General features: G+C 45.2%; 1 protein-coding gene across 1 annotated transcript; it reads left to right on the forward strand.

Annotated features, from left to right (window-relative positions):
- The first annotated feature begins 7,721 nt into the window (after positions 1-7,721).
- On the forward strand, positions 7,722-9,528 carry LOC123130067 (WD repeat-containing protein RUP2). The gene has a single exon (XM_044550022.1). It carries the CDS (start codon positions 8,051-8,053, stop codon positions 9,275-9,277), a length of 1,227 nt encoding a protein of 408 aa, XP_044405957.1. The 5' UTR covers positions 7,722-8,050; the 3' UTR covers positions 9,278-9,528.
- Positions 9,529-15,965: the final 6,437 nt, after the last annotated feature.

Raw genomic sequence — 15,965 nt, forward strand, 5'->3', positions numbered from 1 at the left:
TACAATCTTCTGCTCTTCATCGGTTCTGAGAAAGCATTAAGGAGATTAGGAGAAGGGGAGAAGTTAATTCAATTTATGGCGTTGGCTTCTCATTTGTGCTGACTATTGTGGCTCAAGATGGCAACGGGGATGAAACCCATCGGGTTTTGCCTTCCCAAACCCATCCCCACGAGAAAATTCTAAACCCGTCCCCGTCCCCGTCACCGTGTGCGGGGCTACTTTTTCGCCCGTCCCCTAAACCCATCGGGTTTTCTTAACCCACGGGGAACCCGCGGAGAAATCGACATATATAAGGAAACATAGAACCAACAAAGAATAATATTTCGACAACAAAACGATACCACATTTCAACAACATAGATAATCAGATTTCAGCAACAAACAGGAGCATATTTCAGCCATACATGATTAAACAAGATGTCCAATTACACAAGTTCTAAAATATAATTCTTGGTTCACAAATCAAAAGCACAAATGAGACGAAATAGTCCAGTACATAAGTTTTGAAATAGAATTCATAGTTCACAAATCACTTTAAAGTAGGAATCATCATAGCATCTTTCACATCTCCAAGCCTCCAAATGACTATCTTCAAAGCTTCCAAAGCCAAATCAAAGTGCCAAGTCCTAGAGAAGATCAAAATACGCTCAAGCTTGGTGAAAAAAATGTATTTTGCCGGGTTTCGGGTTCGGGGACTACCGAAACGGGTGCAAACCCATGAAACGTGTCGGGTTGTATAATGTACCCAGCAACAGCCCCGCGGGGATGAAAAGACGCCCATCCCCGTCCCCTAATTGGGTAAAAACCCGCGGGGACGCGGGTTTCGGGGCCCCATTGCCATCTTGAATTGTGGCACACATACAAATTCACATTCTGCCATATGATATTCGGGTGCTTTTGTGATCTGTATTGAACATCTTTTACGCGCCTTATATGGTGACGTGCCATGTCAAAAGCATTTCTCTAGTAGCAGTGATGAAAATATGAGAAAAAAATGTAGAGATGAACAAGTAGAATTCTCAAAAATCCATTGACAATTTTTTACCGCACGAGTAGTTCTTCCAGGAATCACTACAACTGGCAATATATAGTAAATGCTTGAAGTTCTCTTGGTCGATAAATAAATTGTAGGGTCAGTTTTAGATTTAAAAGATAATGTATCTATGCTACTCCATCTACTGAATATTTACTTTGGTTTTGAGTTTTGACATACAAAATATTTCCAGTTCATGTGTGTCAAGAAAAAAAAAAGGGCCCTTTGTTGTCTTCCTGCCCCTGGCCCCGTATATATGTGGACCGACCCTGAGTCCAGAGCGGCAGCACCTGCACACAGCATGCTCTTGCAGTTGTGCTGGTCCTCCACTCGTGTAGGTGGCAACATAATGTATCTGGACGTACGTACGAACAGGTTTCACTAAGGAGAAGTACTACTACCACCACCAGTGGTTAGAGAGACCGTGACAGTTGGATCGAGCACGGCCCACAATGTCGGGAGCAGCGGCAAGTTGCCGATTTGCATGTGCTGCGCACAGCGCACCCGCCCAACGACTTGTGGCCAGAATGTGTGGTCTGGTCTGTGGCAGCATATGTGCTTTTGTATGCCCCACACAAATCAAAATTAATCAAGGAGGGCACGAATCTCGATCTACTAATTGTTTTTGGCTTGTTAGAGCATCTTCAAGGCGGACCCATAAACCTCACGCATGCATCTAGACCGAGCTGTCCGGACCATGAAAGCCATCCAGCGCGGGCTGTATCGGTCCGTGGCGCGGTCCAGACGCGATTTCTCCCGCAAATCGAAGACGAATGTGGTGTTTTGTGGGAGTTCGGACCGCTCCTAAGCCTGCTTCTGACCGCTCTGGCCCGCCAAAAAACCGCTCACATGCCCCTTCATCGCTTTTTCTTCCGATGCATGCGATGTTTAACTCGTCGTATTAATGTTGGCCCAGAGCACGCATCGGCCGACATTGATGCCGTGATGTGACTGAAGGGACGGAGGGACGAAGGATGGCATTGACCGATGCGACCTATATCGGATCGCGTTGAATAACTCTCACGGTCCGAACAGCGCAATCCAAACACATACAAAAGATTTACGGGTCAATGTTAAAGATACCCTAACCTCTAATGCTAGAGGTATGAAACAACAATAAAACCACCAGTGTTCCTATAGCCCATATATCGGCCGTTCTCGGCCTTATAGTTTTCACTTTCAAGCACAGAATTACATACAAAAATATGACGAACCCCATATTGATCATACTTGCTTTTGAAGGAGAAAATAGTAAAAAATGAGTGACGTTAGGACACCAGATAATAAACCTCGTAGCGACATATAGCACATCACAGTAGGAATTAGGTGACTAGCAGTATAACGGTATCTTCAAAATGGACCCTCCAATCTCTACTATATATTCAGACCGTAGTGTTTAGATCACTTTTGTCATCTAATGACTTAATGAGGACATATATATGTTCGCTTAAGATCACTTTTGTCATCTAATGAGGACATATATATGTTCGCTTAGCAGTTAGACATATATATTTCGGTATCCAAGAGACAAATATAAGGCGAGCTTTTCCAGAGTCCAGGCATGCACTCAATAATTCACATGCATGGTCTTTCTTTTCTCTCTCCTCCCAACCAACCGCACATACATGGCCCCCCTCTCCTCGTTCTTCTCCCAACCGGACACTAAATCACAAATATTGCATCACATGCATGGTTTTCATCTTTTTTTTTCTCCTCCCAACCGAACACTTTGGGTGTGCTTGGTAGAGTGCATGGAGGGCGCATGAGCTCAAGAATTTCCTCCTCGACCCATTTTTGGGTGTTTGGTAGTTTGCACGGGGCCTCCTCAGCATACACGAGCTCAGCTCAAATACCCTGTTAGCATGCACGAAGAGAGAACACCCCAAGAGTCATTCACTGGTCAACATGCATATGTGAAGCAAGTAGCAACGTGTTTCAAAAAATGTGCAAAATTTCTAAAAATAATTAAATTTTCATAATACAAAAAATTGTTCAAATTTTCTAAAAAAATCCAGATTTTCAATTTTTTTATTTTTTTAAATGTTCAGATTTTCAAAATTTGTTAATATAAGTTCAGAATTTTAAATTTTGTTTAAATAATTTTTTATTTTCTAAAAAATATTCAGATTTTCAAATTTTATTTAACATTTTAAAAAGATCAAATTTCAAAATTTGTTTAAATTTTAAAAAACTTTAGAATTTCATGAAATGTTTAAAAATTTAAAATGTTATTTTTCATGTTTCAAAAAATTGTCCATATTTTTAAATGTTTGGTTCATTTATTTGAAAAATACCGGTTGCTATAGTACCGACTGACATGTCTAAACAGATGAAGGCTGGTAAACAGAGTCTCAGCTTAGCATGTCTCAGCATATGCACCGCTATCAAACAACAATAAATGCATGCACTCAGCATGTCTACACTGAACATGTATAAGAGGAGAACAACCATGCTAGGTTGAGAATGCTACCAAACACACCCTTTGTGATTAGCATTGGCGGCTCCCTTTCAGATCATGTGCATGGACTATATCCGGACATAAAAACGGACATATACCGAAGATATTTGCGGATTAGCGGTGGAGATACCCTAAGCAGAACCAAAGCTGAAACCGGGTAAATCGTATGGGTGGTACACAAACTAGGGAATCGACCGTAGAGTTGGTGCCGCAGGGGATCCAGCCACAGTGGTGTTGCATGCCTCTGCATGAAAGGCGCACGTGAGACCACGTAGCCCCTCCCATGCCCACGAGCATGCATACACGTGGACGGCAGCAATTTGCTCTCCCGGGGTGGCCGTATGCATCAGTTCATCGATGTGTACGCCTATGTAGCCAGGTATCCATACATCTTTCCTGTACTACTGTACCTCGCACGTACACGTACGTGTACACGATGGTGACACTTGGGCAAATGGTATCCGTACGTATATGCTCAAATCAACTAATGAGGCAATGATGGCATAGTATCATGCCTCTTTTGGTTCGTAGAAATCTCATAGGATTTCTATATGATAGGATTTACATAGAAAAATTTCCTTTTAAACCCTTTGGTTTGTAGGAATGGATTCCTATTCCTATGTAGGATAGAAATCAACCCTTCACATTTTGAAGGAAAAAAAACATTAGTTAAGACTCAATGGAAAAATTCCTATCATATGCCTCAAATAACATCTCTTTCTCTATAGGAATTGAGATACATATCATCTCAGGCCTCCTTTGGTTTGGAGGAATTTCATAGGAATTTTAAAGGATAGAATTCTTATAGGATTTTTTTAGAGCCATTTGGTTCATAGGAATAGATTCCTATTCCTACATAGGATTGGTTCATATCCTCCACATTTTATAGGAAAATAAAAATGAGTCTAGACTCAATGAAAAAAAAATTCCTTTGGTGTCAACCAAATGATATCTCGTTTCCTATTCCTACTCATAGGATTTGAGATATATGTCATCTTATTTCCTACAAAATTCCTATTCTTATGATAATCCTATCCTATGAACCAAAAGAGGCCTCACTTCTTATGATTTTCCTATTCCTATAACCTTCCTATCCTATGAACCAAAGGAGGCCTCACTATCTTCCGCACTGGTGTGCATTCGCATGAGTAGTTCATAGTGTGTTACGGTATTAATATTGCTAGCAATCTAGTCATGACATTGATCCAATTTTTTTAATTATTCCAACATGTGCCTATAGTATTTTTTCGCACAGTGTTTTCTGCTTGTTCACAGTGTTTAATTTTTGCAATAGGTAGTGTATATACTTGTTTTTTTAACACAGTACAAACGCAAACGCTCATATATATGCGGATATACTCATCCTATGAACACACATACTTGTTGACGGTGAGTGTATGCCTTTATTTTCAGTTTGTAAATGATTCAGGCTGAGTTTTGCCCACCGTAGTCCGTAGATCCATGAGAAAATTGCTTGGCCTAACCAAAGATTTTTCAAAATGGGTCCGCCTAAAGAGTAAATTTAGTTTGATGAAAGATGAAACTTGCAGTTTTTAGCAGCCCACCTGAACCTTTTAAAAAGAGTATATGATGTTCTTCATTAAACTAATTTTTGAAGAAAAAAACAGCTGAGACTAAAAAAGAAATCGCGTGAGATTTTTTTTTGGCAGTTGGATCTTTCACCGGATGGCAGTTGTGTTTCTACTTCCTCCGGTCTCCTTCCTCCTCTTGAACCACCCACGACCACCGATCAATTTGCCTGCCTCCGGGGTCTGCGATCGGCAACACTCTTGTGCACGCCCTCCCATCACCGTTGCTCATTGTGATGGTGCCGCCACCCTAGACTATCCCACTAAACCTTCCCGGCCACAAGATTTATTCGCTGAGCCAGTGCCATGGCAGTCAACAATTTTCCTTGCCTCTGTTCACAACGTCGCAACTCGCTACGGCTCGCACTCTCATCCTTGTCTCCGGCAAGGTTCTGTCTCGGCCTCGCTGGGGTCGACAGTCGGTGGCGAAGCTAGACGGAATCAACTGGTGGTGGGGTGGAGGTGAAAGACCAAATATGAGTGTTTGGGGGGGGGGGCAATAGATAAAAAAGTTTTCCTGCCGCCCACACCTTCGGCCACGGAGCTGTATTCTCTCTAGAATCGACTCACGTGGATTCAATATTCAAGCGACTTAAAAAAATCTTGTGTGTAAAACAATCAGTTAAAAATAGCAAAACCATTATTTTATTTTATAGTTTTGCTAAAGCATATCTAGATGTGCCATAAGTATTGTAGATCTAAGTTCTATGTCATTGATTTTACATTGAGATTCGTGTGGATATTTCCTTTTTTCTTCTTCTTCTTCTCTTTATGCTTGATTCACTCACTTAGATGTGCAATAACTAGGGCACATTTAGATGTGTCCTAGACACACCCTTTTTTTTTTATATAATCAGCAAAACCGTTGTAAAAAGTACTTGTATTGAACAATGGAGACGTGGTCCTACCAGCCGGTAAAAAACGAATGTCTGGTTATTAAGTGGGCCAGTTCTTATCCACACCGCTCCTATATCCACGGATCAACCAGTTGCCAAACGCTGACCCGGACCCGCGGGCAAAATTAGCTTGCAGTCCCGGTGTGGCTTGGCTCGACAAGCGAGAGTACAAATGCATTGCATTATCAGCATCATCGTCGTGCTATTCTTTCCTCTGTGTGTTTTCACGATGAGAACGCATCTTGCCACTAGAGCTCTAGGCAAGCACACACGTCGTACATTACTAGTAGTAGTAGTTAATTTTTTTTCTCGTCAACATATGCATGGATGATGGTGCGCGACAAGTCATGTTTTTGGCACTTATCTGCTGAATATACGATATTTTTGTGATTGGATGGTTTCGCACGTGCACGATGGACGGTCTGTCAAATGTGCACCATACATGCATGCTATATCCACGTAATACAGACATACAAGTTGCACTGGAGAGAGAGAGAGAGAGAGAGAGAGAGAGAGAGAGAGAGAGGAGAAGATGCTTTAAATGGCAGCTTGGTTAGTGGTGTGGTACAACAAGAGGTGCAAAGGGTTGGCACGTACCAAGTGGCAAATCTAGTCCACACGTCCACTGTCCGCTCACCTGTCCAAAGTGTGACCACAGACATGCATCCCAGCTGCACGATCGAACTGTTCCCATCTCAGCTCACAAGTGGAGCAGCATCTATCTATCTTGATGGAATTCCTATCCATCTAGAATAAGTAACAAAGTACATTTCCATATGATGAAACTCAAGGGGGCTACATCTACAACATTTGATCAACTTGATTTAGATCCATCAAATGAATATCTGTCAGCAAAAAGATCATATACTTGTAACTTGCTTCGTAACGAGTCTACGAATGATTTGTAACCCAAAAGTCATACCTGTGCACAACCGCGCGCGCGGCGGGGGGGGGGGGGGGGGGGGGCACGAATTTTGCGTATCACTTACATGGTATATTCTTTTTATCCTGACCATTGCTCTCAACTTTATCTTCGTTTTATCGACTTATGGGTGAGGTCGCTATCACTCATGTGTGCATTATATTGTTTACAATGGTACTATACTTTTTTCAAACATGGCCAACATCTAGCTCAACTTTATCCTGGTTTTACCGATGGATGAGTCATGAGTGTGATAGTTATGGTGGGGGTGGGGGGACATATATATAGATATAGTTCTATGGAACGGTCATAACAAAGACACACTTGAAAACAGGTTAAAGTCACTCTGCCAAAAAGGGAAAAAGGGAGGGAAAGAAGAGTCTAAACTTGCAAATCGTCTAACTCACTAACCAATAACCATTGTGTGATAGGCTGATAGTCAACGGGCCTTGAGGAGATATTTTAGCTTGCAGGTGCAATCAACCCAGGAACACCCAAAAACCATTCGGTTTTGCCTTATAAACACAGTAACAAATAACATCAGCAAAATACTACTCCCTCTGTAAATAAATATAAGAGCGTTTAGATCACTACTCTAGTGATCTAAACGCTCTTATATTTATTTACAGAGGGATTACTACACTTGGCAAAAAACACAGAAGGAGAGCGTCGACATCAAGAGAAAGATAATGCAACACAAAGTAAAGCACTGGTCTTAATGAGATGCGAATTGCTCATCAACACAACCGCCCGAGCGATAGCTAACTGATCGACCGGATTAGGTCTGGCTCTTGCATTTGCGGAGCTAGCCACGACATGACCTCAACTCCAACCACAGATCCCTTGTCTCCCTCATGTGGCACCCCATGAGACCACCTATCTCGCAAAGGGAAGTGTGTAGTAGTCCTGTCCATGCATGTTTCTCTCTTGAGCTAGGCTAGTGTTTCCCGGTGGCAATTAAGGCCGTTAAGCCTGGCCCCAACCCCCAAAATGAACAAGAGACACCTAGCCTAAACCAAGAAAAGACCAAAGCTCTCTCATCACCAGTTCATCATCACCACATGCACAAAGCACACGAGCTGGCGAGCGTGCGGCACTACTACTAGTAGCTCGGCTCGCTGCCCGATCGATCCATGTCCATGCGGAGCGTTCCATGACCAACCCCTCCTCCCCGTCTTCTCCATCCTCTTCTCCCACCTCCGCGCACCATCGCCAGTACGAAGAACCGGCGGCGGCGGCGGCCAAGGTGGGCAACGGCGGCCAGGTAGACCACGGCATTTCGTTTCCGGAGGCCATAGACGACGTCGAGGGCGCCGAGCTGTCGCCCCCGCGCTGCGAATGGGAGTTCCGGCTCGCGGCCACCGTGCCGTCCCCGTCGCTGGCCGGCGCGTCCGAAGCCATCGGCAGCGTCGACTTCGACCCCGCCGGCCGCCTCCTCGCCACGGGCGGCATCGCGCGCAAGGTCCGGATATACGGCGTCGCCGGCCTGCCGTCGTCGCCTAGCCCCGCCGCGTGCATCTGCGTGCCGGCCAAGCTCAGCAGCGTGCGGTGGCGTCCCGAGGAAGGGGGCGGCCGTGCGGTGGGGTGCGGCGACTACGACGGCGTCGTGACGGAGTACGACGTGGAGCGCGGCGTCGCGGCGTGGGAGCGCGACGAGCACGCCGGGAGGCGGGTGTGGGCGCTCGACTACGCGCCACGCGGCGGTCACACGTCCATGGCGGCGTCCGGCTCCGACGACAGGACGGCGCACGTCTGGGACCCGCGGTCCCCCTCGGGCTCATGGGCCACGGCGCGGGCCGGCGGCGCGGTGCTGTGCGTGGAGTTCGACCCGTCCGGCGGGCCGCAGCTGGCGGTGGGCTCGGCGGACCGGCGCGCGGCCGTGTACGACGTGCGCGCGCTGGGCCACGGCGCGGTGGCTTCCATGGACGGGCACGCGCGCGCCGTGACGTACGTGCGGTGGGCGCCGGCGCGGCGGGTGGTGACGTCGGCCGCCGACGGGACGCACCGGCTGTGGGAGTGGCCGTCGACGCCGGAGCTGTCGGGGCCGGCGCGGGAGGTGCGGTCGTACAGCGGCCACGTCAGCGGGCGGAGCTTCGTGGGGATGGGGCTGTGGCGCGGCGCCGGGCTGGTGGCCAGCGGGTCCGAGTCCAACCACGTCTTCGTCTACGACCTCAGGTGGGGCAAGCCTGTCTGGGTGCACCCCTTCGACGTCGCCTCCGACGGCTCCTCCGACGCCGAAGGGTTCGTTAGCGCCGTGACGTGGCTGCAGGGCGACGCCGACGGCGACGGGGCGCTCGTCGCCGGCAGGTCGGACGGCGTGCTGAAGATGTTCACGTGCCAACCACGCCGGGGAGATGACCACCCAGTGGACGACCCATAGCGAGCCACACTCTCCACTGCCCATTCCGATCCAGTGTGCGTGTGAGAGAGATTCATTCTTGCGTTTCAATCATGATTATACTACATGTTTTTCTTTTGTTGCAGACAAGAAACAAACTTGCTAGAGCACAGGGGATATGATTCTTTCCCTTTTTTCTTTCTGTTCTTTTTAATTTGTTACTCGTTCCTGACAATTTTTATGTATGTACTGATCTATTTTACAAGGAATACAAATAACTAAATTTTCATCGATAACACAATGAAGTGTGTTTTGTAGATGAACTCACGTTGAAATGAATCTCATATTAATAACGGAAAGTAATTTTGATATCGTGCACGAAGGCAGATTTTGTGTAACTAGTCCATATTCATATCATATCATATTTTCTTTTTATTGTTTTCCCCAGAAGAAGAAATAATTCCTTCGCAAAAAAAGCATAGATATTATGGCGATATATCGTGTGCACTTGGGGAAAGCTCATCCAACAAACATTGCCATCTGTGACATAAAAAACAGATACAAGATTCAAATGAGTACTTGCTCAAGTTAAATAACATACATATTGTATAAAATTGTGTTGTCTTAGGTCACAATAAGGGATGTCATGTTATGAGTTTCTGGTGATTGACATTAGTATTTCATAACTTACATCTATGAACTATTCAACATTTTTTGGAAACTCAGAAAATGAAATTTAAAAAAAAAAGCAGAGAGAGTGGATGGCGAAAAGCTATAAACACTTTTTTTGAAAGGGAAGGTCGAAACCTCCAGGCACATGGATCCTAGGATGCGACCATAATTTTCTTTAAATAGATGTGAAGCGGCGATATAGAAAAATAAATCTACTTAAAAACAGAGTACATACAGTACAGTGGACAACTATGGAGGAACCACAAGAAAGATTAAGAACAAAATACACCTAAAGTTGATATTCCTCCCATGAAGTATGCCCTCACGCCGATATCGCCGGGTCCAGCTCATGTAGGTTAGGACATAAATTTCCATCCTCAATAAGGGGTCCAACCAACTAAGAGCAGAACATCAATAAAAGCTATAAAGCTATATAGATAAAATCATATACGTGCATATATTTATGCATGTACATATATGTATGTGGCGTCCACCATGCAAGTGCATGATCATCTAATAAACATGTGTGTATGTTGTGCATTTTAGCAAATTTTCAAGTATATGCAGGCTTCGATCACCTCCCTTACCATGACCACCGCACTCATCCATCGGTAAAAGTAGGATAAGATTGTGCTACATGATCACGATTGGAAACAATATCAGGAAGAAATGGTCTATCTGTCCTTAGCACCAACCAGCGGAGGTTCGGAAAATCAGTTCATTTGCAATTGAAGATAAACGAATCTAGTGTCCCCCCCCCAGGGGCAAAGTTAATACTCCCTATGCACTCAGCTGACCGATCAAATTGAAATTCATGAATGTGGTGTAGTCTTGCCGAGCTTCACGTGAATATGTATTTTTTTTGTCGGTTGTGAATATGTATTTCAATCAGTCCATAATTCTTGATGGATACATATGGATAGATATGAGGAAGCTAGTGTAGATGGGAATAGTTGGGTCGTGTGGCCGCATTTTGGCCAGGTTGGCGGACAGTGGAGTGTATGGACTAGATTTGCCACTTGGTACGTGCCAACCCTTTGCACCTCTTGTTATACCACTATAGACATTTAAAGCAAAAGCAGCCTCTCTCTCTCTCTCTCTCTCTCTCTTTCTCTCTCTCTCTCTCTACCTGTGCGTGCAAGTGACACGCTTGCACGTTCGACATGCCGTCCATGGTGCTGGTGCACGTGCGTGGCCATCCAAGCAGCGTGCGTGCATGCTGTGCATGAGTATTTTATAGCAGTTCACTTTAGGATCGAACTCTCTCTCTCACACACACATATAAAAGATTGCTCAAAAAACAAGACACAAAAGAAAGTCATATGTCCGGCAGGCGGCAGCGTGTCAAAACACAAAACACAGATCGAAAAGATCGCTGTCAGGCGTGGTCATCCATGCACATTGACGAGATCTAGCTACTCTAGATTAAACTACTCCCTTCATTTCTTTTTAATCCGCATATAAGGTTTGGTCAAAGTCAAACTTTCTACAGTTTAACTAACTTTATATTAAAAAATATAAGTATTCACAATATGAAATCAACATTATCAGATGCACCATGAAACGTATTTTCATACTATATAGTTTTAATATTTTAGATGTTCATATTTTTTATATAAATTTGGTCAAACTTTGTGTAGTTTGACTTTGACCAAATCTTATATACGAAGTAAAAAGAAATGGAGGGAGTACTACCAGTAGTAATCAGTCCCCTAAATAACACTGCTCCTCCTGTCTGCGGCTTATAACGGTGTAACGACGACGACATGCCGGCATGAGCATGAACATGAGCATGAGCATGAGCACTCTCATCGCTATACAGAAGAGGAAAAACGGCATGCGTTGGAGCCGGTCCAGATCGAGACCGCGGGCGCCTCCGGACGCGTACGGATTGGACGGTCGATCCTTGCGCAAATACGTAGAAGTGGATAAGAACTGGCCCACATGAGACAGTGAGTACTACTGATCAGAGCTTGGCAAAACCAGCTGCTCCTGCAGTCCTGCTTGGGGAACAGTAACGAGCTAGGAGTAGTACTGATCGATTCCGCTCGGGTCGTAACCATCATGCAGCATGCATGCATACACGTTTGGTACTCCCTTCATATCTAAATATAAGTCTTTTTAGAGTTTTAATACGGACTATGTATGAATGTATATAGACATATTTTATATTCTATAATCACTCATTTGGTTTTGTATATAGTTTATATTGAAATCTTCAAAAAGACTTATATTTAGAAACGGAGGGAGTAGTATATCTTGATCGAACCTTTTAGTCATTTGCACATATATACGCCCTCTAATTGTAACGAACAAATGCATCTTTGATAGTGACATGGTTCTAAAGCAGTGATGGAGCTAGAGTGTGGACAAAGTGGGTCGTGGCGTGGCGTGGCTTACTCTGCCCATCGAGCGTAATGGTGTAACTTTGATTACTAGTCTTATTTCTTTGTCGCCTGTGAATGATTTCCAGCAAATTGGTTTCTAGACCAGCCTATAGTACGACTTTTAAGTTTTTTCAATCTTGATATTTAAGAAGACATTGTTGCCCACTTATTTGTAACCTAGAAAAAGTATTGTCTCGCTAAGGTATGCAGGAAAGTTGCTACCTCTGATCCCAAATATAAGATGTTTTGGCAGTTCAAGTTAAACTACTAACATGTCTTACATTAAGAAACATAGATATCTCGTTAGAGAGTACGCACACGACACATGATGTGGTACTGAGCCATCAACGGTTAACTCGACAATCAACCCTAATCCCCTTCACAAATTCAACCGTGACGAGCATGTCGAAGACGACATTGTCTGGAAGCACACTACGGATGGGCACTACACCACGGCTTCCTCCTACAAAGCGCAATTCTTGGGCATGACTCTCTCCCTTATGGACCAAATGCCTTGGAAAGTTTGGGTCCCACCAAAAGTCAAATTCTTCGCTCGATTAGCCATTCAAAACCGCATTTGGACAGCCAGTCGATTGGCCAAACATGAGGTTCGCTCATCCGGATCAGTCCGCGTACATCCAAGGATGGTATATTTTGGATGGGGTCCTTGTCTTTTACAAGGCCATACATGAGGTTCACTCCAAACACCTCAAGGCGGTCCTCCTGAAGATTGACTTCCACAAAGCCTAAGACACGGTCAGCTGGTCCTTCTTTCGGGAAGTGTTGCTGCGAAAAGGGCTTGACGTTCGCTGGGTACCCGGGTCATGCAGATGGTCTCGTCTGGTCGGGCCGCGATTAACATCAACGGCGAGATAGGACCCTACTTGCACACCTTTTGTGGGGTTCGGCAGGGCGACCCCTTCTCCCCGTTCCTGTTCAACATGGTGGTCGATGCTTTGGCGACTATCCTCGACAAGGCGAAGGCTGCGGGTCACATCCGCGGGATTGTTCCACACCTGGTAGGGGGACATGGTATATCACTCCTCCAGTACATGGATGATGCCATCATTATGGTTGAGGGATCCACGGCTGACATCACGAACCTAAAGTTCCTCTTACTCTGCTTCCAGCAGATGTCGGGCCTCAAAATAACTTCGATAAGTGCGAAGTGGTGGTGTTGGGTAGGGATGAAAACGAAGCGGAAATGGATGGAACTGAGTACTACCATATTTGTTTTCATATATTTTTGCAGAAGCGGAAATGAATACAGAATCTCCGGGAATGAATACGAAAACAGATATTACCAGAAACAAACACATAGCGAATACAAAGCGGACATGGAAACATAAGTGGACGTTGACTGGAACTTAAAAACACCTTGAATCATAGAGAAATACACACAAAAACAAATAAATTTACCGAACTGTTAACATGGCCACAAAATGATATAATTATGTTAGCAATTTATCATAGTATTGTAGTACTACTAAACAGTTGTGTGAAGGGTCAAGCTGAGTACATGTGTGGTAGTAGAAGTTGGGCCTCAAATGATTCATTCTACTCATTGTGTCATTGTATGTCGTTTGTTGGTTGGGCTACAAAGCAATCATAGGTCTATAGTGAAAACGAAAATTCAATATTCACGAAAACGAAAAGTGTCATTTCCACGCCCGTTCCACCAAAAACACCGTTCTGTATTTGTTTTCGTTTCCACATAAGAAAAATTCCATTTCCACTTCCTTTTTGCAAGTTTCTATTTCTGTTTCCATATTTCCTCTCCGTTTCCATTTTTTTCACCAAAAAAGCGGAAAGTTTCCACTCCATTTCCATCCCTAGTGATGGGGTACTCCGCCGCCGAGAGCCGGAGTATTGCTAACCAACTCAACTGTTGGTTAGGCTCCTTCCTCACCACCTACTTAGGGATTCCCATTAGTGATTCTAGGCTCTCTGTCGTTGACCTGCGGCTCTTGGTGCTCAAGCTCCATCACCGTATCAAGCCATGGCAGGGTACGTAGATGGCTGTCTAAGGAAGCTCGGATGATACTCATCAACTCTTCCTTGTCCAGTCTACACCTGGTCATCATGAGCTTCTACAGCCTGCATGAGACGCTCCACCATGAGACCGGCATGGTCCAGGCTCGCTTTTTCTGGGCCAGCGAGGGTGATAAGAAGAAATACCATATGGTGCACTGGACCGACATGTGCAGGCCGAAGGATTAAGGCGGCCTCGGGATCATGTCCTCCAAAAGGATGAACATCGCCCTGCTGACCCGCTGGCTGTGGCGGAACGCCAATGGGAAGGGGGGGGGGGGGGTGTTATGGCTTCGCATCATCCAAATCAAGTACTTGCGTGGCCAACAACACGACTTCTGTCATCGTACTGGGGGCACTTACTTCTGGCAGTCAATCATCTAGCTGCTCCTCGTCCTCCGTATTGGCATCTCCATCACGGTTGGTTCGGGGAACGCCACCCTATTCTGGTTTGATAGATGGGCTGGAGACTCCCCCTTCGCGGCACGCTTCCGGGATCTCTTCGCCATCACGGTGGAACCTCGGGTATCTGTCGAGACGGCCCTTATTGACTTAGGGCATCTTGCGTTCCGGCAACCATTTGGGCCCCCGGAGATAACTGCCTGGCACGCGCTCCTGGAGGCCGTTGCGCTCCACGGGCCGAACCTGGAGATGCCACACGACCGCATCGCCTGGCGCCCTCAAATCTGGCGTCGCCCTTGAGAAAGAGAGACAAAGTTAATACTCACTATGCACTCAGCTGATCGATCAAAGTGAACTTCATGAATGTGGTGTAGTCTCCCCGAGCTTCATGAGAATATGTATTGCAATCAGTCCATAATTCTTGATGGATACACATGGATAGATATGAGGAAGCTAGTGTAGATGGGAATAGTTGGGTCGTGTGGCCGCACTTTGGCCAGGTTGGCGGACAGTGGAGTGTATGGACTGGATTTGCCACTTGGTACGTGCCAACCCTTTGCACCTCTTGTTGTACCACTTGACCATTTAAAGCTGCTAGTCTCTCTCTCTCCTGTGCGTGCAAGTGACACACACCTTTGACAGACCGTCCATGGTGCACGTGCATGGCCATCCAAGCAGCGTGCGTGCATGCTGTGCATGAGTATATTCTATAGCAGTCCACTTTACGACCGAACTCACACGCACAAAAGATTGCTCGAAAAGACAAAAGACAGAAAAATGTCATACTCCCTCCATTCCACGATGTAGTACTTTCTCTATTCCCGTGCTTTAACTTTGACCGTAAATTTAACTACCAAGATTGATTGCGGCGGGAGCAAAAGTTATATCAGTGAATTCGTATTCGAAAGAAGTTTTTAATTATGTAACTTTTTCTTCCGCCGCAGTCGGTCTCGTTTGTTAAATTTATGATCAAAGTTCGACCTCGGAAAATGCGGACATACTATATTTTAAAATGAAGGGAGTATGTCCGACAGGCGGCAGCGTGTCAGCAGATCGACAAGATCGCCGTCACGCGTGGTTATTGATGCACATTCACGAGATCCAGATCCAGATTAAACTAGTACCAGTAGTAATTATTCCGCTATATAGTAATTCCTCCGTCTCATAATGTAATGTAAGAAGTGTTAGAAAAATGTCTAACATTATGGAATGCAGGGAGTAACTACAACTCCTATATA

Source organism: Triticum aestivum, chromosome 6A, assembly GCF_018294505.1.
Source record: "Triticum aestivum cultivar Chinese Spring chromosome 6A, IWGSC CS RefSeq v2.1, whole genome shotgun sequence".
NCBI classification, from domain to species: Eukaryota; Viridiplantae; Streptophyta; class Magnoliopsida; order Poales; family Poaceae; genus Triticum; species Triticum aestivum.

Excerpts from the sequence above, each read along its gene's own strand:
- LOC123130067 (XM_044550022.1), top strand. The coding sequence starts at position 8,051 with ATGACCAACCCCTCCTCCCCGTCTTCTCCATCCTCTTCTCCCACCTCC.